Consider the following 25,301-nt stretch of genomic DNA (forward strand, 5'->3'; position numbering starts at 1 on the left):
AAAGGTTTCATTTCTTATTTTTGGCAGGACAAATTTCTTAAGAAGTGGAATGAAGTGCTGAAAAGATGGTGATAAAAGAGAACAGGTTCATAAAAGAAGGAACAATTTTAATAAAATGTTTTGAAAGCTCTTGGCATCATAAAATAAACGTGTTTTAGGATTTTACCATTTGACTAAATCAACTTTATACCACTTTCCCTTTTTGAAATATAAGAATAAAGACTATGGAGTCTCAGGAGTGGAACCCTTTGATGAGAATTTAACGTTTAAAAAGGTAATTTATGTTGATGACAAAAGAAGCATATTTATCTGGCCCAAACTAAACATCTCTGAGTTTAAGAAAAACCTTTGTCAGCAAAAATTTACATTAAGTTACTTTCTAAATACCTCAAAATGTGTCATTATTTGTTTCAACAAAATGGTTTTTCATCAGTCCTAAACTCTATTTCTCCTTGTCCTTCATTCAGCTTCTAACAAAAATAAAAAGTAAAATTATTGCAAACCTTTTCTGTTTGATTCATAATAATTTACATTCAGTCTAAAACCAGCCGAGACAGAGAACTGATACAATATGTCCTATATTATTTTAATTTTAAATTACCTATAAATTGTCTCATTGAAATCTAAATATTTTGGATTTGGGCTAAAGCCCCCAATGGTTTGAGACCCTAAAAACGCCCCTGGTATACACTACCTTATGTTGGTCACTGAAACAAAATCCAGATAAAATACATTAAAGTTTGTGGTTGTAACGTGACACACTGTGAAAAAAGTTCAGTTCTAATGAGTATTTTTGCAAATATCTGTAGATCTGTGTTCTCTCTTCTTAATTTAAGTGAACTGAAATAAGTCAATGTTGTTGCTCCCATATTTATATTCTGGAGCTTGGTTGCTGGGGGAATATCTGCTCATGATGGATTGACTCCTTTCAACAGAGCTTTGTTTTTAAAAGGTTTTCTTTTCTGTTTCGATTTGAAGGTAAGCCCAAGCAGAAGGCAATGGGGAAGGCTGTTAAGACCCCATCTCTGACCTGGATGGAGGCTTTGCCCCCACCTCCACCAGTTGGAGAGCTGGAACAGTGTGAGCAAGACAGCCAGCATGATGACATGGACATAGGGTGAGGCAGACTTCTAACTTCTAATTTATAACCTGTTTTTCTTAGACAAACAGGTTATAAATACCCATTACCCAGTCGGATCATTACTTAGATTTTCCCTTATTTCTGTGAGGTACATAAAGTATTGATCCCAACATTGTTTTCTGCTTCTGGCCTTAACAACTCGATTATCTCAGCCCCGGCCAATTGCTTAAGTTATTTAGCAGTTTTACTCCTTAGCACTGGCTTTCTTTAACCTCAAGGCAAAAACATCATTCTTATCACTTGCAGAGCAGCAGTGCCACCCTAGACGAAGCTTAGCCCCCTGCAGTTTTGCCAATGGCTATCATGAGCCAAGTCCAAAAGAACATCATTAATCTTTAAGCAGCCTCATGGCTTGCTGAATTTGATGGAACCAAAGAGCAAACAAGCTGCTCTGTCCTAAGGGGTTTAAACAATACATGGACGAAAGGTCCAGTCAAAGCTGCAATATGCTGTACTCTCAGTGTGAAAAACGTCTTTTTCCATGTAGCTCGGATGAGGAGTGGTGTCCACCCCTTCCTGAGAGGACTTACCTGATGGAAGGCTGTGAAGAGGGGCCCTCTGGCCCTCAGAGAAACATCACGTCCTCACCAGCCACTTCCTACAGCCATCAGTCGACCGCAACCCTCACGCCTTCACCCCACGAGGAAGCCAGAGCCCTTAGTGACCAGCAGCTGTCACGGTATGTGAATAGACTTGGTACTTAATGTTTTGATTTATGTTTCAGAGCAAAGTAAAAAGGTTTTTTTTAATGTCAGCAAACAGACTGCTGGGATGGTGTCAATCCCACAGAAATCAAGTCACATTAAAGCTTTGCTGGAGGGAGGCTTTTCCATGTGCTTCTTTCCACTATTTTACATTACAACAGGACTGGGAGGGATACCTTCAACTGGTAAATGACTAAATAAAGTTGGCTAGAACATGATAATAACGCTGATTGTGTTTAGATGTGGGCCACTCATCTCAAAGTTCCTAAGAAGTGTGCGTTTAGATTTTTTTTTCTTCTTATACTGCACATATAATCTTAAATATAACTTTTGATTATTTGAATGTTAAAACTCAAAACTACTGCAGAGAAACAAAAATACACTAACATGCTGTGCTGTGCTTTATACTAAGGTGGTGTTAGCTCAATTTACACCAATGCAGTATTTGCACTGCTGAGATAGCTGCTTCACCTATGCAGCTCGCAGCATCTGATTTACAAAGCAAATAGCAGCTGTTCTAGGCCAGAGTAAAAATGCTCATTAGGTGCAGCAATTGTTAACAGTTGGCTTTTCTTTTTGTCAGGACAGTTTTTTCTTGGTGCCAAAATGAAAATACGACCTTCTGGAATGGCTGCCAGAAGTGACGGAGAAGGAAAATATTACCTCACAGGAAGCTTCACATTTAAACTGTAAAAGCAACATCTCACAACCAGGACCCACTGTCCTCAGCATGTTCGAGCACTACTGTGCATAAAGAACAGGTTTTAGAAGATAGTTAGTTTACTGCATCTGTTTGAAGGTTCTTTAATTATAAGGTTTGTATTCTGAATATGAAACAGTATTTTTAGGGGTTCCACTAACTATTTGCAACAATATTCAGTGAGTACTTGTAACTGGAAGATCTGATGAATGCCTTCTGTGACATTCATGCCCGTTTCAGGTAAAGCCAGTAGGTCACATGGTTCCTTTTTACTTGAAAGTAAATAAGTGTCTCAAATGAAACACTTTGAGAATGTGACACGTTCTCTGCCCTGAATGGGGCCTCATCTGGAACTGCAAGCAGAAAACTTCATTAAAATGTGGAAAACCTGGAGAGATGTTTTTTTTTCAGGTGCTCAGTTTTTAGAAATAAATCTGCATTTTCAAAGCCAATGTGAACCCGAGTTTGATTAGATTTTATGACGGTCCCTCTGATAATGTTACCATATATTCAATGAGTCTATGGTGGTATTACTAAGCTGAGTTCTGCTATTTAACTTTGATTTGTTATTAAAATTGAGGTAGAATAAAAGAAATCTTAATTTGCTTTTAGATTGTCATGTTTACAGATACAAATTAAAGTGACAGCACTGATTGAGAGATAGATTTATGTAGGGAAAACAGAAACAAACCAGCTTTGGTGTTTCACATTCATCTCACATTTCGTTTTCATAAATGTTTGAAGTAAAGTAGGAAAAAGAAAAAAAACAGATAACAAAAAGTTATGTAGGAATGTCAGTGAACAGAAACTCATCAGCTAAGTGTTTAACAACTGAAAAAGTTGAAACAGTTTGAGAAATCAGAAGCAAACACAGAAAGCAATCGTTTGTACTTTAATTTAGACAAGTATTTAGTTGTAGATGGTTTAAAGGTAGTGAAGAAAATGTGATCTTATCAAGTTTAATGTATTTGTTAACATTATGGTTGTCATAATGTTAACTCCTCCTGTCTGCTTACTTTTGACCAAAATACCAGAAAATAAAGGCCACTAGTGCCAAAAATAAATAATTAAAAATGGATAAAAATGGTATTGAGCACTTTTCTTGGTATCAGCATCAAGTTTGTGTCAGAACAACCGTAGTTAACATGTATTTTAAAATTTCATGAACGGAGATGATTAATATTATGTAGGACAATCACACCACAAATATTCTACTGATCCTAAACTGTACTTCTCCTTCAATTATAAACCGATCTCCCAAACAGCTCAGCTCAAAATCCAACCGGTTAGCATTCAGTGACATGTTGCCCTTACTTCCCATAGCAGAAGGTTACCCTGCGGTCCAGTGCCAGTTCCCCAGGCGCCGAGCCCACCACTCACCCAGTCCAACCCCATCCTGTGTAGCCAACAGCATCTCAGCTCAACAGAGGTTGGCACGCTGCAGTTCCAAAGTCCTGCTCACTGCTGCCTTCACAGCCAGGGGCCAACAGTGAACGAAGACAGCGCAGCTACGCCTGGTAAAGTCACTGCTGCATTCATGCATTACAAACAGAACTCAGCAATCAATATGCAACATAGCAAACAGGCCCATATCAGCTGTTCCTGGATGATCTGAATGTCATCTTTCTGCCACAGTGCACAGCCGCTCCTCTCCAGCCGAAACCTGCGCTCCTCCCATCCAAAAATCCAGAGTGAAGAAAAAGGTGTCCAAGACGTCAGCATACAGAAGAGATATTCAAGGAGGTGAAAAGACGTTCTAACCTGCTTTTCTTGATTCACATGTTGTCGAATTCAGGAAGTATTTGTACAGGAAATGCTACGTTTTTTAAATCAAGGCATTATTGTGTGTGACCAAGACAAGTCACACACAATAATGCTTTTTTCTGAATGGGACGAATGTTTCCTTGTGTGTTTCAAACATCAGAAATTCTAAGAGAAACTGCAGAGGAGTGAGTGCCCATATTCTGAACACAGAACACATGTGGTTCCTTGTGATTTACACAATCAGAACTGTTGTTTGACAAGCAGATTGTTTTCACTCATTTAAATTCACAAATTTTCTAAATGAGAACAGAGCTGGAAGAAGTCTGTCATGTTCTCTCCATCTGAATGTGAGGCAATTAAATAAACTGTAACCAAGTATTCTTTGGAAAGCAAATACAGCTGGTATATAACAGACACTATAATTAGCCGAACCGCCTCTGAAAACTATGGGGAAATTCTTTATTACGGTATTGTTTAAAAGTTTCTTATTTTATTCCTCACCGTGTGGTTTAGACCTCCCCCCACCTCCGGAACCCCCTCCAGAGGAGGATAGGCTTCAAGGCCCTCAGGGGTGTATGGAGACCAGCAGCTTGGCAAACGGTGCCCCTTCTTCCCTGGAGAGGAGTGAACACAGCAGCAACAGCCACCAGCGGAAAGGCTCGGGACAAAAACACGCCGACAGTAAGAAGCCGTGTTTGTAACTCATCATCTCATTAAAGGTTAGACATGTCTACTCACAGATAGAACCGGGCTTCAGCTGTACCAAAACCCATTTTCAGCTAAACGCACTGGTAAACACAGTCTAATAAAGTCTAGACAACATAATGCTGCATCATGCTCTTCTGCTGCACTGCAGTGTTTCTCCTCCATATGAGAGTAAAGTGGGACTGACTTCAATATGTCATTCTTTATGAATGACTCTGCAGCAGACACATTACAAGATGTTGACTGTAAATAAAAAAACACATGTTCTATAATCCTGAAATTGCTGCTGTAGTATTAGTTTAGCAGATCAAGGCTTCATTTTGAACTACTATTAACTACAGTATCTGAAATAGTTAGGTGTTCAGTCATTGGGTTAGGTTGAGCTAGCTGATAAAACAGTAGCTAATAAATAGGCTAGTTAACCTTGTTTATGGATAAAAGCACCACAGGAAATTATGGTTGACACTTTTTTATAAGCAGGTTTCTCTAGATGCCTTCATTGTGTCTGCATCTTCTCTTCATTTTGCCTGATCAGATGAAGAAGTGGTGGCATACAGCAGTAAGAGCGGCTACCTTTCCAGGAGTCAGATGTCCAGTAACTGCTCGACCACGGGGAGCTCCTCATCCAGAGGCTCCACCGGCTCTCGGGGGCTCAGCTCGGCCAGGAAACACATCGAGGTAGAAAACGGTTTGATATTTTTGTTCCACCACATAATATCTCTCCTTGTCTTGGAAAAAATAAAACAGTAAACATATTTAGTAATAAAACCTATTCCTGCCATGGAAAGGCTCATATATTTACACACATACCCACACACACGCGCACTTACACACACACCATGATGTTCTCAGGCTCGCAGATCTACCATTACCTTCAACTCACTAAGCTTTACAGTAAAAAATGATTAAGTGTACACGCCCACCACTCCATTTGGAGTGCTCTTCAGAGGGCACACTTTGTTGTGGGAGGGCTCTTTTAAATGCACCCCCTGCAGGCTCCCTGGTGACGAGCCGGTGTCTTTTATGGCAGAGCAAGCTGTGCCAGTAGAAGGAAAACTGTGCAGAGACTCTGAGCTGCACAGACAACACTCACAATGTTTGACATGACAGTAGGTAGACAGTAAAAACTGGCTGACAGAACCTTGATCCACAGCATTACAAGGCTGAATCATCTCTAAAATCAAGTTTATATCGAGTGATTGTAAAGTATCGGTAAAGTATAGGAAATAAGGGAAAAAAAAGTTTCATTTTCATTCTGTTTAAAGGAGTCAATCCAGAAATTGTATTTTAAATTAGTTTTAAGCATTAATTTAAAATACAGGTGTATTCATCAAATAAAAGGTGAAAAAATACTTGACTTTTTCTTTTAAATTCTGCAGTTAAAACCACAGAATTTAAATTTCAACAAGTTAATTTTTATTCTAGAATTTGCACATATCTACTGGTTTATTCTAGCAGTTCCTGTGCTATCCTGTATTGTTGTACATTAGATGTTCTTTTTAAAGCTATAGCCTGAGGTGTGACAGTAAGGCTGGCTGTGTGAGGAGTCAGAGGAGCTGTAGCTTTGTCAGGGGTCAGCGCTCTGCACCCATCTGACAAGGGGCTGTACACACAGACCTGGAAAAGTGGCAGTCATGGGCGCAGATGTATTTTTTCACTTGTTCCACAATGCACACAGACTGGGCTATCCCATCCTATTCTATTCTATTCAGTAAATCCCCGCAGAGCAGCAGGGACCACCCACACCTGCCCCCCCTTGTGCCCCCAGATGACCCTTCCTGGGCTTCTCACACCTTCCAAAGGACATGAAGGCATGTCCCTGCCCAGCTGTAAAATTTGGGATGTTTTTGCAGGAAGCCTGGATTAGGTTTCCTCTTCCTCGTGGGATGTTCCTGCCTTCTTTCTTTTGGCCTTTGACCCCTAAGGTCAGTCTAGGACAGTAGATTTCCCGCAGCCCCAGCACTTATTTTGGACTGTGAGAAAACTTTATTACAGAATGGGGAAATGAAGATTGTGGAATTTACACCAATCTCTGACTTTCCAATGGAAAACTTACATTTCTTCTATATTTTACAGAACCAATTTATTGAGTATAAATGCAGACATTTAGTTTAAAGCAGAAGTTATGAACAAAATAATTGGAAAGAGCGTTTTTTAGTTAAAACTTGACAGTCGTATCATAAACTCGAAAATGTGTTTTTACTCTGTAGATGATGTTTGAATGAGCTGGTTGGGTGAAATGTGACATAAAGCAGAACCTACTTGTTTAAATTAGCTCACAAAACTAGAAGAGCAAATATTCAGGGAGAATTTGTTGAAGTTCTGTAAGAGCAAAAGGTCTGGTGTTATAATAGGTTTATAATGTAGAAATTATATCTAATTGCTTAAATGTAACAATAATTTAATTTGCCCAGCATGCACATATAGTTTGCAAAACTAGTCACTAATGAGCATGCTAATATTAGCATGCTAGCTAAGATTAACACTAGCTTTATGCTAACAGCAGACTAAATTCTAACTTTAACACAACGTGAATCCTGTATGTGGTTTTAAAACGCAAAACAGTCCCGAAGGAAGCATTGCCAGCTGGCATCATTGTAGGTGCCCAGGAAAAGGCCTGGATGGATGCAGTGAACTTGTGGTAGACTGGTTGAACGCGGTGTTGGGAACACTCAGAAAAATGAAAAACATGCTTGTTATGGATGCCTTCTGCGGACACCTGACTGATGCGGTGAAAACTCAGGTGAGGAAGATGAACGTCGACTTAGTCATCATACCAGGAGGTATGACAAGCCAGCTACAGGTGATGGATGTGGTGGTAAATAAGCCTTTCAAGGATAACCTGCGCAAGAGGTCCACCTAGTGGCTCCTGTCTGGCGGTAACACGCTCACACCGTCTGGAAAAATTCAAAAGCCAGCTGTACGTAAGCTTTGTGAATGGATCCTCCAAGCATGGGGTGAAGTGACTCCGGAGAGCATCATTCATGGGTTTAAAAAGTGCTGCGTATCAAATGCATTGGATGGTAGCGAGGAAGATTTCTGAGGGAGGAGCTTTTGGTGCTTTCTTTCAGACATTAATGTTGTCTAACCTAAAAGTCTTAGACGATTTATTATATATATTATAAACAAATAGTCTAAGACTATTAAGTTAGACAACATTAATGTCTGAAAGAAAGCACCAAAAGTGGTGCATGCTGGAAGGAAACGTTTTTAAGCTCTTCACAAAAACCTTGGATGTAGTGAAACTCTGCGAGGAAAACAGCAATGGTGACCCAGGTACCTGGCATTTACCCACCACTGTGGAGCACTCTGCAGCTTACCTTCCTGCTGCTGCCTTTCCATGTATGAGTCAAACTGGTTCACCTGCTGTGAGCCAGCACTTAGACTGGCTAAACCCCTGTCAACACTAATGCTTTCTAAATAACTGATTGGATTATGTGAAATTTACTGATAATTCAACACTTCATGGGCTGAGTTGACTGAGCCTGTAATCTAAATATAGCCCTGGAACGTTCAGTTTGTGATCCAGCAACAAAATGTCCAGACCATAATCACAGTTATAATGCTGTTAAATATTCCATTTATGTTGCAGTTAATCTGGTTTTATATTGAAATCAGTTTCTGTGCCATGCCTACTTCCAAATAACTGACTGTACTGATGATCTCTGCCTGAACATTATGAAAGCTGGCAGAACTGTTGACGCCATCAGATGTTGTATATGTGATAAAGCTTTATAGTGACTGTAAAAATACACATTATTTTTATTTGTTGTTTTAGGAAATGAGATAAGGAGCCCAGTAAATCTGTCAGTATACCTGTGATGCCTCCATCAGCCCTCCCCATCTTTTCACCAGAGACCCAACGGACTAAAGATGAAGAGAAGCTTTCAGTTTTCAACATGCTACACTTATTGCTGTGAAAGAAGAAAAACTGACTTTTGGTATTACTATAATTATTTATGAGTTTGAGTTCACTTTTCTTCCGTATTTTGTAAATACCTGTCTGTACTGTTCTTTTGTGAGCTCTGGATACAGGGAGAGAGACGTATATCGTATTTATGATCAAAAAAAAAAAATCAAAGGATAAAAAAAAAGTCTGTTATTATGGAAAACGTCTTCTTGAATGTGCCAATTTTTTTTGTCAATATGTAAACTTTTAGGGGAAAGCATTAACTACTGTTGCACTCTTGTTGTGATGGCAAAACAACAGAAAATAAGAAGCACAAAGTGTGTTTGCTGGTTGAGGAAAGAGGTTGGAAAAGCCAAAAAAAACCCGGAGGTGTGCCACTAGCGCCTCCCTTCTGGGATCCCTGCATCCTAGGTGTCCGTTACGAATGTCATATTTCTCTATGATTCCTTTGGTTTTTCTGCAGCACTGTGCTGGCTGACTGAGAGGCTTTATGAAAGTTTGATTGTACCCCCTCTTGTACGCCTCCAAACAAACCCAACCCTCCCCCTTTTTACATCTTAGAGACCGTTTGCTGCAGTTCTGAAAATAAGATTTCATATGCTCCTTCTAAAACAAGGAAACGTCTGTGGGCTGACTTTTTGTACTCGTTGTTTTGTAAATGTACAATAAAAATACATTTGCTGATTAAGATTTGTGTTTACGTTATTCTTTTTAGCAGTGACTGTCTCATAGTACAGAGCATGAAGCTGTGAAACAGTCCAGTTGAAACCACTCTGTCATCAAGAACTTCAAGGAGAGAGGTTGAGCTGCAGAGAAGTTGTCCCAGGACTGTCTCCTGCTGAGGAATTCTCTGTAGAATCATGTTACTACCAGTGGGTGGGTGTTTGAGTGCATCTTCGTGCACCATGTGGTAAACACATCTGGGCTACGTTTTGAGAAGGGGGTCAGCAAAGGGGTCACCTCTATGATCAAAGACCAAATGAAATTCTGCAGGATCTACATGGGTAGAAATGTTATTTTCTCAGATGCCTCCCCCATACAGTTGGTAGAGACATCTAGAAAAACATTATTGTCATCCACAGCAGAAAAAGCATGAGCTACCATGGGCCAACACTGAAGCATCGTGACATGGGTGGGGTTGCTTCTTATCCAAGGGAGTGGGCTTCCTCCCAATTCCGCCCAAAAGTACTGCCATGAATAAATAGTGGGATCAAAATGTATCCCAAATCTCCTTCCAAGACTTCCATCACAGTTTGGTGATGATCTGTGTTTTTTTTCACCGAGACTCAAGGGAATATTGATAAAGTGGCTCAAAAATTTGAACAATGACATTCAGATCTTAACCCTATGAAGAAGCTGTGGTCAGTTCTCAAAAAGTAGGCGGAGAAACAGAAGCCAACAAACTGAGATCAACTTCAAGCACTTTACCAGTCCAGAAAGCGGCGTCTCTCCTCTCTGCTCCAAAGTTTGCCTCAAGAAGTTACAATTTTGGGTTTTATGAAGGAAGTTTTTGTCTCAGCCATGGCAATAACAAGGTCAAGTACTTTAAAGTGCAAAACCACGGACTTTTGACCGTGGTGCAGTTATAGTTTCAGGTTGGATATTGGATATTTGTGCTCCGCGGATTCAGCGAGATCTTCCTCCCGTTTGATCCAATGAAGGCAGGCTGATTACGGGCAGCTGCTCTCTGCCTGCTCCCTTCTGCAGACGCTGGTTCGCTTAAAGACCGTCAATAAATCTCCGAACCAAGGACGGTGTTTCATGGTACTGTTTAGCGTGGTTTAGGGGAAATGTTGGTACGTCTGATCATCTGATGTAGGATGTTATTCAATACAGCGCCCCCTACCTGCGTGTAAGTCAGAAAGCTGCTGTGCCCTTTTCTTGTCTTTTAGCCTTCAGGCATGGATTATAATTTGTGAACAGTAAAATAAAATTTCAGTTTAATCCGCTTCAGTAAATGCAGTCTTTAACATTACTGTAGTTGCTTTTGAGTTTTATTAACTTTTCCCTGCGGTACCTCAGCAAAAACCTTTTAATATCTCCTGGTCCCATGGCCAATCAGAGAAAAGCACTCTGTTCAGGTCATATGTAATCCCGCCTCCGCCCCGGTCAGGAGCAGGGACCGAAAAACTAGGTGGAAACGCTCACAAATGCCCCTTTGCCACTGGCTCGATTTGGCCCAACTCGGCTCCACTCGGCTCGCTTCATGAGCATTTCCATTACTGTTATTTCAGTACCGGTACCTTCTTTTTTGGTACCTCCTTCTTAGCAGGGCTAACGAGGCCGAGTCGGTACTGTACGTGAGGTGAACAAACAGCTGTTCACTGATTGGGCGCGGCCAGCCGGAAGAGTCAACCAGCGTAAAAAAAAACAACCACAATTGTCAAACGTGCGTTCAAGCAAGTGAGAGAAACATATGATGGAGTCCGGACGGTTATCCGGAAAAGTCACCCCTTGGAGCAATGACGAGGTGCAAACTTTTCTGGCGATCATAGGAGACTGCAATATTCAGTGGCAGCTGGATGGGGCGACAAGGAATGAAAAGGTGTTTGCTGATGTAGCGGATCAAATGGCCAGCCAAGGATTTCACTGCACCTCGCTTTAAAGCTGCGCCTCCAGGAGGTGTTCCCTTCAGCGGACCGAAAGTGGGTCTATGGAAATGCAACACACAACGTGCAGACCCGCGCGGAGCCGTTCCAGGCTGGCCAAATCGAGCCAGTGAAAAATGGGCATAACTTGGTTGTGGTAATTTAGACACTCCCATAGATTTCCTACTTAGTGACAGACTTCACCACTGAACTTTTACACCAGCCCTCTGACATCAAACTTCAGCTTATTTATATGGAAAGTCTGGATCATTTAGGGAGGTAAGAGGTGTGCAACTGAACTCTGGTGTTGCCAAAAAAATTGGTCTGGGCCCACTTCAGGTGAACCAAATGCAGGAAGCGATCAACAAAACAGGGCATTAGGTTTGTAACAGTATTGCAAGGAGAAATGGCTCAAGGTCACACGTAGAGGAAGGATGAGGGAAATACTTCATTCAAAAGGACTGATTCATTGGACAAACTACTGTAAAAGCAAATTCAATTTGGCCCCAATTGTATGGGGTCTACTGGACTACAAGGTGAATTATCTCAAGACAGATTTTATGGTCTGAGGAGATAAGAGTGACTCATGACAGACCAGAAGGATGGACCCATGGCTTGATCAGTAAAGGATTCCACTTCAATTCAGACACCATCAAGAAGAAGGAGGGGTACTTGTATGGGCTGATATTATTAAAGATAAGCTGATGGGATCTTTTTGGGTTGGAGATGGACTCAAAATCATGCAAATCTTCTAGCAATTTTTAGAAGAGACTTTCTTCAAGAAGTGGTACATTAAAAGGTCTCCATCCTTTAAAAAGATCATCTTTTTTTCCACAGGGCAACGCTCCATCACATACATCAAGGTACTCCACTGCATGGCGAGCCAGTTATGGCCATAAAGATGAAGTAATAATCCCAAAGAACAATCTAGAGCTTGGTAGTTCAATAACAAAAATCAATCTTGAGAAATACAAACTGCTAATAATTGTGCACATAGTGTCTTCCTCTGTCTCACTAACTAGAACCCACCATAGATCAGTATCTTGTTAGAGGAAACACAGATTGGATATTCAGCATAACTCATCTGTGTCCACCTGGCTCAGCCACCCCTGTATCCTCACCTCACCTCAACCGAACTCTGTGTGTTCAAGCATTTGTATCAAAGAAGAAACCTCTCCACATCTCATGTACTATCTGTTATTTCATGACACAAGTAGAATTGCTTCAACAGTGAAATGAGGTCAGAGCCACCAGAGTAAGATACTGGTGGTAACACAATTCTGTAGAAAACTTTTCACTAGAAGAGGAGACATTCTTGGATGTCCTGAAGCCCTCATTACTACAGCTGAACCTCTTACCATGACGTTTTTCATGATTCAGAAACTGTTTTTGTAGCTGCAATATTCTTGATACAGAACAGTTTCTTAAATATAAGAGCATTCAGACACAAAGCTGCACGTGGTGAACACAAGAAGACAGGGGCTTTTTAAGTACATCTGTCCTTCCTTTTTAGTAACCACTCTGCTAATTAGACTGACAGAGTGATTTCAGTTGCACTCTAATGCAGCTTCATCTGTAAATGACTTATTATACGACTACAGTCATATTCAATAAATTAGAATATGGGTTCCAATTAGGCTCGTTTGTCAGATTAAAGTTACCTTTAGAAAACACCAAGCTTTGGGCAGGTATTAAACATACTTTCATTTAAGCCCACATATCTGTATTACAATATTTTTTAATAGTCTGATATAATATTCTAATCTTGAATGTTGTGTTTCCATTAGTTGTTAGTGGAAAATCATCAAAGGAAAAGAAATAAAGGCTTGAAAACAGTCTGTTTAATTAATCTATACAATGTGTTTCAATAAGTAAAGTAAGTTACTGAAATATATTAACTTTTCAATAATATTCTAATTTACTGAATATGACTTTACTGAAAACAACCCGTTCCTGCGTAAATCTATTTAAAATGAGAAGCATGAAAAATTAATCCTTTTGTTTTTACTAAATTAAGCAGGGATTCATAATTTTAATGTAGCATGTATAACTTGTACAAAAGTATATATGATAAAAAATGAGCACATTAGGAATAATTGTGCATAATAGTGATTAGTTGATAGTGTTACACTGATGGCAAGATGTGCTTCCAGTACAGTCCCTGGAATGTGTCAAATATGCATCAATAGACATTTCTGCTCCATGAAGACCAAGAGCAGTTCCAGGCATTCTTGCAACAATAATTTAGAAGGAGTTAAAATATTAGAGCATTAAGTGCTTGGCTGCTCCCTCTGGGTCAGGCACCAGTGTGAAGAGAGGTTTAAGTGTTTTGTTTGTGAGTAGAACGGAAATGGATTGTATCACTGGGGTCTTATATGCAGTAATGCCCGTGTTGTTCCACTCTGTTGTGTTGAAGAAAGAGTTGAGCCCAAAAAGAAAGTTCTTAACTTACCGTCTGTTTATGTTTTATACCCCACCTATGGTCATGAGATATGGATCTAAATTTGGTTATTTTGTTGGGTGACTGTCTTTTTTTTTTCTCTTGCTCTCGGTGGATGACACACACGTTTTCTCTTTCTCCCTCCCTGCTGATCCCTTCTTCTGCTTTTTGTCTGTATTTTTCTCAGAGCCTCGCTTTGCATATCCTCCAAACTTTTAAATTATGGATTTGGTCAGCTGGACTCTCAATGTAATTGATCAAATGTTGTTTTTTTCAACGGGAATATTACGACCAGTGACTTGAGGACCCAAAATTCAACCAAACACAATGTAAGAAAGTTAAAAGGTTTATTCAGCAAAACAGGAATCAGAGAACAGGAGACCGGCAGTCAGCTTCCACGAATCATTGAGGACAGAGATGCGAGTTAGTGGCTGAATAAAACTCAGGACAGAGTTAAGTAAAGCCACTAACCTTCTCAGTCTGGGAAAGAGGAGCGGAACCCAGAAGAAGATGTGATCCAGAACTTCATGGGAATCAGCTGAAACTGTGGCTGGAACACAGAGAGCAGTGATTGTCCTCTTGACAATGAATCCAGGCAGGCTTGAAAGCCGGACAGGCTCAGGTTGAATAAACCAGGCCTTGGCTGGGGCGTAAATCTGTGGACAGAAACAGGGTCGAGATCCAGGGCTAGAGGTGTCAGACAAGGAGCAGGCAGAGGCATGAAACCAGAGGCAGAAAACAGAGTCGAAATCCAAAATCCAATCCGTCAGACAAGGAGCAGGCAAGGTCATGGAACGAGATCAGTCAGGAAGGGCCGCTGGATAACTACTCACAAATGTTTTCGAAAATCTGGCCCTGTCTGCCTGTTAGAGGGCTGTATATAACAGCAGGGAAACAGGTGCGTGGCATGACTGTGGTTGCACCCCAGCACAGCAACAAACAGGTGAAGCAGATGAGATGATTGCATGATGACAGAGCAGGGCAGAGCAGGCAGACGGACAAGAATCATAACAGGGAAGACAGGGTAAAGGAGACCCTCTTGTCCAGACGAGACGTTCTTCTCTGGATACACAATGGATTCTTGGCAGCAGTGGAAGATTGTGTGCCTGACTACAATGTCGGTCGAGGACGTAGAAGATGTGTACATATTTGGACTTTTGATAACAGGATTTCTGCTTTTTGGAGTTGGTGGTTACCTGGCTTATTGAGTGATTCGCAAAACGTGGGCAGCTGTTCAAAGCATTCCAAAGCTGCCTGCAATGTTAGATGGAGTCTGTAAAGTGATCAACACTCAGACTGAAATGTTAAGAGAGCAGAATCGCAAGCTGGACACGATTTTTGAACAGAATCGCTGCCTGGCAGCGGTTGGACTCAGAGGTTAAAGGATATAATCTTGGAGAAGTTGTTCGCTCGAGATCTGCGGAAAGTACCAGAAATTTGGGTATTTGGATTCTCAATTGAGACATACTAGTAAAACTCTTAAGGTAGTTGGAAATTCACAACTGCCTGAACCACAACATTTATTGTTTTTCTAAATTTGGCGCCCCAATGTGGCCTTGGCAACTTCTGCTAACTGGCTATCGACAAAATCTCTCCTGGACGTTATATAAACATGGCACTCTTCCCCAGCACTCCCCTACCAGCTGTGTGCTGATAGGACTATGCGGCCGATTGATAAAACTTCCACCTCTCTTCTCAAGGACAATGGTGCTTCTATCAGTGTTGACAGTCTAATTCTTGCAAACACATTCAGACTTATATATATATTCACACCCTCAAGATTCCACCGTACCCTTGCTAAATCTTTACTTATGTGTGTGTTGCTTACCCCTGCTGAGGTTTTTTGTACTATGTTAGACTCTATTCTGCTAAGAATAGAATCTGAAATATGATTTTTTTTTCCCTCCTGTCTTACTTTACCTAAATGTGTGATTTCATTACTTTTCATAGATTTTCAGATTTCTCTGAAGGATTACCAGCAAATCTGTATCATTGTAATGTTGGCTAGAGATTTTTAGATTTCTCAGAAGGATTAATAGATTTTTAGGTTTCTTAGAAGGATTGTAGTATCATTTGTTTTGTTTTTCTGTGTCTATATCTATGTTTATTTTCTTTGTGATTGTATTGTAATTGTATGTACAGCGCTTTGAGTGTCTCGTTTCTGAAAAGCGCTATATAAATAAACTTACCTTACCTTACCTTACCTTACCTTACCTTATACCTTACCTTATACCTTACCTTATACCTTACCTTACCTTATACCTTACCTTATACCTTACCTTATACCTTACCTTACCTTATACCTTACCTTACCTTATACCTTACCTTAAAGACTGGATATGGATCTCAGAGCTGCTCCTTCGCATTGATAGGATTGGTTTAGGCATCTCATCAGGTTTCACCCCAGGCGCCTCCCTCCGGTGGTTTTCATTACACATCCAAGTGGGAGGAGACCCCGGGGAAGATCCAGAATCCACTGGAGAGATTATATTTCCGTCTGGTCTGGGAATGCCTTGTGATCCTCCAGAAGGAGCTAGTGAGTGTTGTTGCTGAGAGGATTTGATGGGTTTCCTTCATGACCCACTCTCAACAAAATGAAAGACAGTAAAATGTTGCTGGTAGGTGGTCAGTATTATGAGTGACAAATAATTCAGCTCTAATTCTGCAGCTGCATTGCAATTAAAACCACACTTGATGTGTGTGTGTCACACCTGTGGCGTGTATGCTGGAATCTGTCATCATGGGAGCTAATATAAAAATGATGCCAATGCACAACCCTACTGTTAGTGTAAGGCCTGCCTTTGGGACATGCACCCTGGAAGCCATGTTTATGGGCCCTGTTCTTCAGCAGGGATTAATGGAAGACATCAAGAGCTTTTCCTCAGTGGGTTCCCACAACACCCGAGGTCACAGAAGCAGACTCACACCTGTCAAACACAGTGTAGTTTATGTTGTACAGTTCCCACAGCAAACAGAAAGGGCAGGATGGATACAGAGCTGCACTAGAAGAGTTTGCTCAAGGGGAATCAATCCCAAACATCTGGATAAAAACAAATAAATGGGCCTTTAAAGGTTGAGGGTAAGATGATCAGAATCCAGCCTAGCCACAGTTAATACACTAACCTGAACAGTGAGGGATGAAGGCTCAGAGCTGCTGTCTGTACTGCTGCTCACTGGTAAACAGCAACTTCAGGCTGCTTTATTAGCTCCAATTACAAACAAAACGTTTTATGGCTTAAGCTCCACCACACTTTTCAGCAGTCAGACCTACAACACAAACCTAAAAAAAAACAACAAAACTGTGTTACCGCTGGCATTCTGTTTGCCTCATTCTGACTCCAACTGCATTGCATCTTGGTGAGAGCTGCACGCATTTAGAATGAAATTGATGGAATGTTCTACTCAGAGGGGCACCACATATTCTATCCACCTCCCATGAGGCATGGATTACCCTCAGGTGCTCTGCAAAAGCTTGCTGTGTCTCATCATACACAAACACCACAGCTTGCAGTAAGAGGTGTACACACTTAGCTACACATGCAGTAAATAACAGAGGGTCTGTTTGTTTGGTAGGTTAGAACTCTGTGAACCAATGAGCAACAGACACTATCTGGTAAAATATTTTCCTTCACACTGTCACTGTTGGGCTGAAACAGAACTGATGATGAAAAACAGGTCAAATTAAAGATCACCTAAGTATGCCAGCAGTATGAATAATTTTGGCCTTAACTGTAAATGCCACATGGAGCACTTTGTGCTCATACTGACCTTTTAGTCAAGTCAAGTTTATTTATGTAGTGTTTTTCAGCAACAAGGCACTCAAAGCTCTGTACACAAGGAAAAACACCACAATGATATCAAACACAGAAAAACAAATCAAATGACATTAATAATCCTTGGGGGTTTACTGGTAAGAGCTGGTTCTAATCCAATCTTTTTAATAGAGGTAATTAGATCATTAAGTCCTCTGTGGTAAGGAGAGGACCCTGATAACTAAAGCATCTGCCTCCCATTCTACTTCTAGAGACTCTAGGAACCACCAGTAAACCTGCAGTCTGAGAACAAAGTGCTCTGTTAGGAACATATGGAACAATCAGATATCTGATGTATGATGGAGCTAGATCATTAAGGGCTTTATATGTGAGGAGGAGAATTTTAAATTATATTCTAAATTTAACAGGGAGCCAATGAAGAGAAGCTAAAATAGGAGAAATATGATCTCTCTTTTTAATTTTCATCAGAACTCTTGCTGTAGCATTTTGAATCAACTGAAGTCTTTTAACTGCATTTTGTGGACATCCTGATGGTAAAGAATTACAATAGTCCAGTCTTGAAGTAACAAATGCATGGACTAGTTTTTCAGCGGCACTCCTGGATAGGATATTTCTAATTTTGGCAATGTTCTGGAGCTGAAAGAAGGAAATCCTAGAAACTTGTTTAATATGGGATTTAAATGACATGTTGTTGTAAAATGGTAGTTTTACTCTCTTTGGCCCCTGTGCACCACCAGATCCGTTTCTCTCCAGTTCCGAGACCCAACCAGTAAAACCAGCAAAGTATTTACCTTGTGAAATAATGAGAAATGGTTAAGTATAAAATCAAGATTTAATGCCAAAATGATCAGTGTACGGAGTAATTGAAAAGATACAGAGAGACATTCACCTTCGGTACCGGGCCCACCTCAGCCCATCTTAGGATGAACCGAGAGGAGCAAAGAATGGAGCGTGACTCCTGCTTTTATCTATGCCTGTTCTTAACCCTCCTAAAGGTTGTCATCCTCTTGTATCAGTTTATCTTTCACTATGTGTTGCGTCTTATGTGATATCAGCAGTTATGTTGTGTAAGCTGTAGCAGGGAGAGGTGCGGCAGATATATTTAATTAGGGCAGCAAAGAGATGATTAGACAAGGCCACAGAATCATACATCCATAACACTGTCCTGGTCAATAATAACACCAAGGTTTTTCACTTTATTAACAGAGTTCAATTTAATGCCATCCAAGTTAAGTAATTGATTAAGCAGTTTCTGTCTCTGTCATTGTTTTCGAAATAGATCTGACCCACATACAGAAGTACACTTGGAAGAAACTGAATCAGTAAAATGGAGTTTTATTTTCAGCAAATAATCAGGAACGTGAACAGGTGGATCGCCAACTGTATGGAAAGAGGGGGAAGAGAACTGGTGAAACAAAGAACTAATATAATGCAGAGGTAACAAAAGATAATATAGTAATCAGGTAAACAGCTTACTAAATAGGTGCAGTCAGATCGCCAGGGGTTGAGGGATTCGGGGTCCAGGTTTACGAAGCAGGGTTTGTTCAAATGATCTCTGGTGCTGTTTGAGTGAGCTTGGTGAGACCAAGAGGAAATCTAATGTGCAGATACTTGTGTTGGAGGGTGGACAGGCTACGCTTATGCCTTGGTCCAGAAGAAGGAGGAAGCAGGAAGCTGCCAGCTTGGTCTGAGTCCAGATAAAAGTCAGGGGTTAGGAAACAAAGTCCTCAAAACGTAGATAATCTTGAACGCCCAAAACGTCTGGGACCGAAGTCTGTGTTCAGCGAGGTAAATCCAAGATTTAGGTTTCAGCCTGCAAAGGAGCATAAACAAAGTTACTTGGAGCAAAGAACAAAGCATAGATTAGAGGTGGCTGAGCTTGTTACCACTGAAGGCAAAACACTCTGGCGTCGAAGTGCTGGCAGCCTCCTGCTTAAGTACTCCTCCATGCAATCAGCAGAATAAGTCACACCTGTTACCCAGCACACCTGAAAACTCCAGCACCATCTGAAAAAACTGAAGCAATGTTGCAAGCACAATATACAGACAACCCAGACCCCGACAGTTTCAAAGACTCCAAAGACAACAACTTCTGTCTTGTCTGAATTTAGAAGCAGAAAATTTAAAGTCATCCAGGTTTTTATGTCTTCAAGACATGCTTGTAGTCTATCTAACTGGTTGGGCTCATCAGGATTTATGGATAAGTAAAGCTGAGTATCATCAGCATAACAGTGAAAATGTATCCTATGCTGCCTGATAATTTGACCTATTGGAAGCACATATATAGTGAAGAGAATTGGCCGAAGTACTAAAAAAATGTTTTCTTATTATATGTTTTTCGCTAATTTAGACAATGGAAATAATGCTTTCAAAGCTAGCATATAAGTGGTCAGGTGGGGCAACATCAGTTACAAAGACCTTGGAAATGTTCAGAAAGTTACTGATGACTAAGCCCATAACATGTCCCTGTTTGTGTGCTTGCTGTTCAACATGTTTGAGTCAAACCAAAGGTTTTAAATGTATCACATAAGTCTTTTGCCCGTCTATCTTGGGGGTTTGTCAGCATGGAGGCTGAAGTCTACTGCAAGGATTAAACAGTCGTAATCAACACATATCAAAGATAGGTCATCGACATAATTGAAAAAGTTTGCTTTGGATTTCAGAGGCCTGTAAACATTTATAAACATAGCTCGAGCAGGGCATTTTACCTGGACAGCCTGACATTCAAAGAATCAAATTTGCCCAGGAACACCTTTTTACACTTTAATAAAATGAAACAAGGTGGCCACCCCTCCCCCCCCCCCCTATATGCTCACTGCTGTTACTTAGAACATTTTAATTCAGAGGCGTTGACTCTGTCAGTATAGATGTCTCACTATTTTCATGTAACCATGTTTCTGCTAAAAACATAACATGAAAACATGATTGATGGTTGTGTAGAGATAATGTGAGACTTAGGCATGGTGTTAGTTGGTTTCTGAACTTAAAAAGGTTTTAACACAGTGAAGCGATTTGTGGTCCTCTACTGGGGTGTCCTGCTACAGCCTAGGGAGACTGCACTTGTAGTGTCCCTGTCGAAGTCTTTTTCTCCTAGTTCATCCTTATCTCAGCAGGCTATACGTGTCCTTTAGAGCACTGTCCTTTCAGTTGTAGTCTAATCTCTTATCTCCTGTTTGTGGCAGAGGCTGCTGGTGTCTGATTCACAGAATAAAAATTGCCAGACTTAAAGAGTTATACTCCAGACCTATTAAGACAAAATCTATCTTTTTGAAAAAGTTGTCAATAAAGGTTACTGATTTTGCAGCAAATGCCTTTGTAAGCCATTTGTTGAGCATCAGCAGTCTACTAAATCTCTCATCTCAATGCCAGACTGTCAGTAAAGGTCCATTAAAAACACTTTAATATTGAGACATTAATGTTTGTTCAGCAAATTAATAAATTCCTCTTTCAGAATTCCCAAGTGTACTTCACAACATCATTGGCATGTATGATACAGTTTTTAACTATTGGATGCTCATCGGTCATTGTCAGTATTTTCTCTGCAATATCAGACATCATGTTATTGACAAAACAAAGTATTTAGGTGTTTTTCTTGATGCAAACGTGTTTAATCCCCATTCATGGCTCCATCAACCACTATTAGTGTTTGTGGCCAGGTGGCTGGCTCTTTCTGAAGTTGTTTAGTAGGTAACTGTTTAGAGTGCAATCTGTTCTCAGCACTCTCTGGTGTTTGAAGAAGATATTTCCTTCATGGAGTCAGAATTTAAAAGAAGTGGAGCAAACCTGTTTTCTAGAGAATTCCTGTGTTTATAGTCTGCTTAAACCATTTGTTGTGAGCACAGTCCTCTGCTGTTTTCTCCTTGGTGCTGGAGTTAGACAGACGTTTCTCTGTATCGTCAGCCTGGCTGTTTCATCCAGGTTCCTATTGTTAGCCATCTTCCCAGATCTGAAGGAAGGGATTTATTGTTTGGCTATGTACCAAAAGAGTTCCAGGGAGGACTCTTGGTCAGTTTATTCTCATTTACATCATTCCTCTGTTTTTTAGTAGTGCTAGTTTGCTATCTATCAGTCGTATCACTGCTTTGAATCATCTGTAGTGTTGTTTTTATTTTCATATACAACATTACAGCCAGATTCACTTCAAGCCATAGAATTTTTATTTCCATCACTGCTATTTTCTGGACAGGTTTGTCAGAATTATCTGCGCAAAAGCAAAGCCCAAAATTGTGTGTTTGCAGGGGCCCCACACTGGCATCTAATGTTTCTGTTTGCTTTGGTTATATCTTTTAACTACTTTGAACTCTTTTTTTTGACATGAAGCTTTCAGATGACATAAATATGGTTATTGTAAAAATGTATTTGCAATTGGCATGTGGCAAGGACAACGCTTTGCAGAAAACAACAAAAGCAACGTATTTGTTACAATTGTATTTCAGATAATCAATGGTAACACTGTCACTCTACTAATATGTGAAAATATAGGTCTCTTTCACAGCTTGCAGATGAGAAGATTTATGTTACTGACCTTCAGCAGGTTGCACCTTTTATTCTTTCCATGTCCCTCCATCCTCCAGTCCTTCTTTCTCTCTGAGCCATTAATCACCTCACTCATTCACTGGGCAGGTGTCACGACTGGAACGCCTACTGGGTCCAGAGGAAAAGGGGCCCAAGGCCCCTGGGAGAGCAGAGAGGCTGAGGAGAAAAGAGAGCATGGATAAAAAAAATGGTGTTGTTTAAATCTCTGCTTCTTTATTCCAAAATGTAAAGCAGCAATTTCCATGTCTATTTGGTGAGTGACATGATGGATGTTTGGGAGATTTTTGTCTGATGTCACCCATCCATTGAGGAGCTAAAACAGAGCCAGCATGGAGGCAAGGTCTTTGAATGTAGGAGGTAGATTACTGTGGGATAGAGCAAAACATTTAGCATTTAGGTAATTTCCCTGAAAAATCCAGAGGTATATGGATGGGTTGAGAAAATACTTTTCCTTAAACTTACTTTGCAACTTTGGTTGTGATGTTTCATCTCTGGTCAGGAGGGGAGGGTGATAGAATAAATTAAGTCAACACTGAGTGTCTTTATGGAGCCAGAAAGGTGTATGAGTGACAGAGCAATCCTGAAACACTTCACCCATATGGCTGTTATTGATTTGCAGTTAATTGAATAATTACAATGTTAGCATGCAGCAGCTCAGCTGAGTGCTGCTGTCAGTCAGTGTGGCAGTGTGTGTGTGTGAGCCACCTGATGTGCTACCTGCCTGACAGGGGGACTATGGTCCCTCATTAGCTGCTCCAGCTTTAGATGCAGTTCTACGTGGAGGTTTATTGCAAGTGTTTGCTTGTTCTACTTTAGAACAAATCAATATGACATGTTTGTGTTATGCTTCTCTGGAATAGTACGGAAGATGTATTCTTAATATTCTTAAGCTAACTGCTTCAGCAATATCAGCACTGTTACTATTTTCCTCAGATTACGTTTCTTTTCCTGGTGCTGTGTTCTGTTTGCCTTTAAACCCTTTAATATCCTTTTACAACTGCAGCAGCAAAACCAGACTCATTTCTGTCATGGATCAGTTGGGCTCTACTGTGTTGTCTAAATACAGATGCGAGCGAAATGACTAGATCAAAATAAATGTTTGTAGCTATAAGTATGACCAACTGTGGATGTAAATCCAACCTTTGTGACTGTTTTATCCAATCCAATCCATCTCGACATGGTGTTCAAGTCTGTCCCAGCTCCCTCTAAACACCAGCCAGAAAAGGCCTAAAAATGACCAGTTAACCTCTAACAGGCATGCATTTTCAACTGTGGAAGTATCCCACACTGATACTGGGAAATATGCAAACAGAGGAGGAGTGTAGCAAAGACAATGTCAGTAGGAACTTTCTCATTTATCATACAGTGTCTTGCAAAAGAATTCACCCTCCTTGGTTTTTTCATGTTTTGTTCCCACACAACCTGGAATTAAAATGGATTGTTTGAGAGCTTGCATCATTTCATTTACAAAACATGCCGACAGTTATGAAGATGTATTATTTGTTTATTATGAAGCAAAAAACAAATAAAACAAAATAACTGAAAACTTCAGCATGCATTATTGTTCACCCCCCTAAAGTCAGTATTTTGTAGAGCCACCTTTTGTGGCAATTACAGCTGCAAGTCTCTCTGGATAAGTCTCTATGAGCTCGCCACATCTTGCCACTGGGATTTTTGCCCATTCCTCAAGGCTAAACTGCGCCAACTCCTTCATGTTGAATGGTTTTCACTTGTGAGCATTGATCTTCAAGCCTCATCACAGATTATCAATTGCCTTGATGTCTGGAATTTGAATCATTTTCTTGATGGCTGAAAAGTTCCATTCTTGTCTCATCTGACCAGAGCATCTTCCTCATGGGGAGTCACCCACATGCTTTTTGCAAACTCAAAACATGCTTTCTTGTTTTCAACACTAAGTGATGGATTTTTTCTGGCCACTGTTCCATAAAGCCCATGCAGTGTACAGCTTATTGTGGTCCCATGGACAGATACTCCAGCCTCTGCTGTGGAACTCTGCAACTCCTTCAGGGTTACCTTTGGTCTCTGCGCTGCCTCTCTGATTAATACCCTTCTTTCCCGGTCTGTAAGGTTTGGTGGGCGGCTGTCTACATCTCATCTTATAGAGCTCACCTCAGTCAATCATCTGAAAAAAGAAAGAAAAATGACCAGAACTACCAAGACATGGCTTTCCACTAAAACTGAAAGGTCAGACAATTAAAGTATTATTCAGGAAGCAGCCAAGACGCCCATATGAGCGCTACTGGCTGGACAAATATTAGTTGCATACTTCATAAATCGAACCTTTATGGAGAAAGGCTGGGAGGAAAACCATTGCTGAAAAAAATATCATAAAAGGTCTCTTTTAAATTTTGCCACAAGTCATGTAGGATACAAAAAAAAACACATCTCGAAGAAGGTTCTCTGGTCAGAGAAGACCAAAATTAAACTTGTAGCCTATTTGTGAAATGCTGTATGTGGGCTGAAAACTAAAACACACCATCACCACTGTGAAACATGTCTGTGGTAGCATCATGCTGTGGGGATGCTATTGTTGAACAGGGACAGTGATCAGAGTGAATGACACAGTAGATGAAACTAAGTACAGGACAATCCAGGAAGAAAAGTTCTTAGAAGCAGCAAATAACTTGACCAGACGGAGGTTCACCTTCCAGCAGGACGACCACCCTAAACCTACAGCCAGAGCTACAGTGTAATGGCTTCAATCAAAGCGTCTTCATGTATTGGAATGATCCAGTCAAAGTGCAGAAATCAATCAGACTGAGAATCTGTGACAAGAATATAAAGACTTGATGTTAACAGATGCTCTCCATCGAATCTGACTGAGTTTGATCTTTTTTGCAAAGAAGAATGGACAAAAACTTCAGTCTGTTTTTGTAAAACATTTTTAAAAAATCCTAGTAAAGCTTGAGGTTATAATGCGAAAAAAATGTGAAGAAGTTCAAGTTGTCTGAATAGTTTTAGAAAGCATTGTCAGTATCAAGTGACTCTCAGCCTGGAATCCTTCATTTGCTAAGACAAG

The 25,301-nt window shown here is 40.5% G+C and overlaps 1 protein-coding gene across 4 annotated transcripts in view; it reads left to right on the top strand.

Annotated features, from left to right (window-relative positions):
- The window catches only part of robo3 (roundabout, axon guidance receptor, homolog 3 (Drosophila)), a 233,445-nt gene extending 223,833 nt beyond the window's left edge, over positions 1-9,612 (top strand). For 2 of the 4 annotated variants that reach the window (XM_047379127.1, XM_047379128.1), the window contains exons 21-29: positions 979-1,117; positions 1,629-1,820; positions 1,897-2,030; positions 2,429-2,534; positions 3,869-4,062; positions 4,181-4,288; positions 4,823-4,990; positions 5,550-5,692; positions 8,793-9,612. In XM_047379127.1, the coding sequence (XP_047235083.1) occupies positions 979-1,117; positions 1,629-1,820; positions 1,897-2,030; positions 2,429-2,534; positions 3,869-4,062; positions 4,181-4,288; positions 4,823-4,990; positions 5,550-5,692; positions 8,793-8,804 (1,196 nt within the window). In that variant the 3' untranslated portion in view covers positions 8,805-9,612. The remainder of the gene's footprint in view (positions 1-978; positions 1,118-1,628; positions 1,821-1,896; positions 2,031-2,428; positions 2,535-3,868; positions 4,063-4,180; positions 4,289-4,822; positions 4,991-5,549; positions 5,693-8,792) is intronic. The other 2 variants (XM_047379129.1, XM_047379131.1) reach the window with 2 other exon arrangements.
- The last annotated feature ends 15,689 nt before the right edge of the window (positions 9,613-25,301 follow it).

Source organism: Girardinichthys multiradiatus, chromosome 11, assembly GCF_021462225.1.
Source record: "Girardinichthys multiradiatus isolate DD_20200921_A chromosome 11, DD_fGirMul_XY1, whole genome shotgun sequence".
NCBI lineage: Eukaryota > Metazoa > Chordata > Actinopteri > Cyprinodontiformes > Goodeidae > Girardinichthys > Girardinichthys multiradiatus.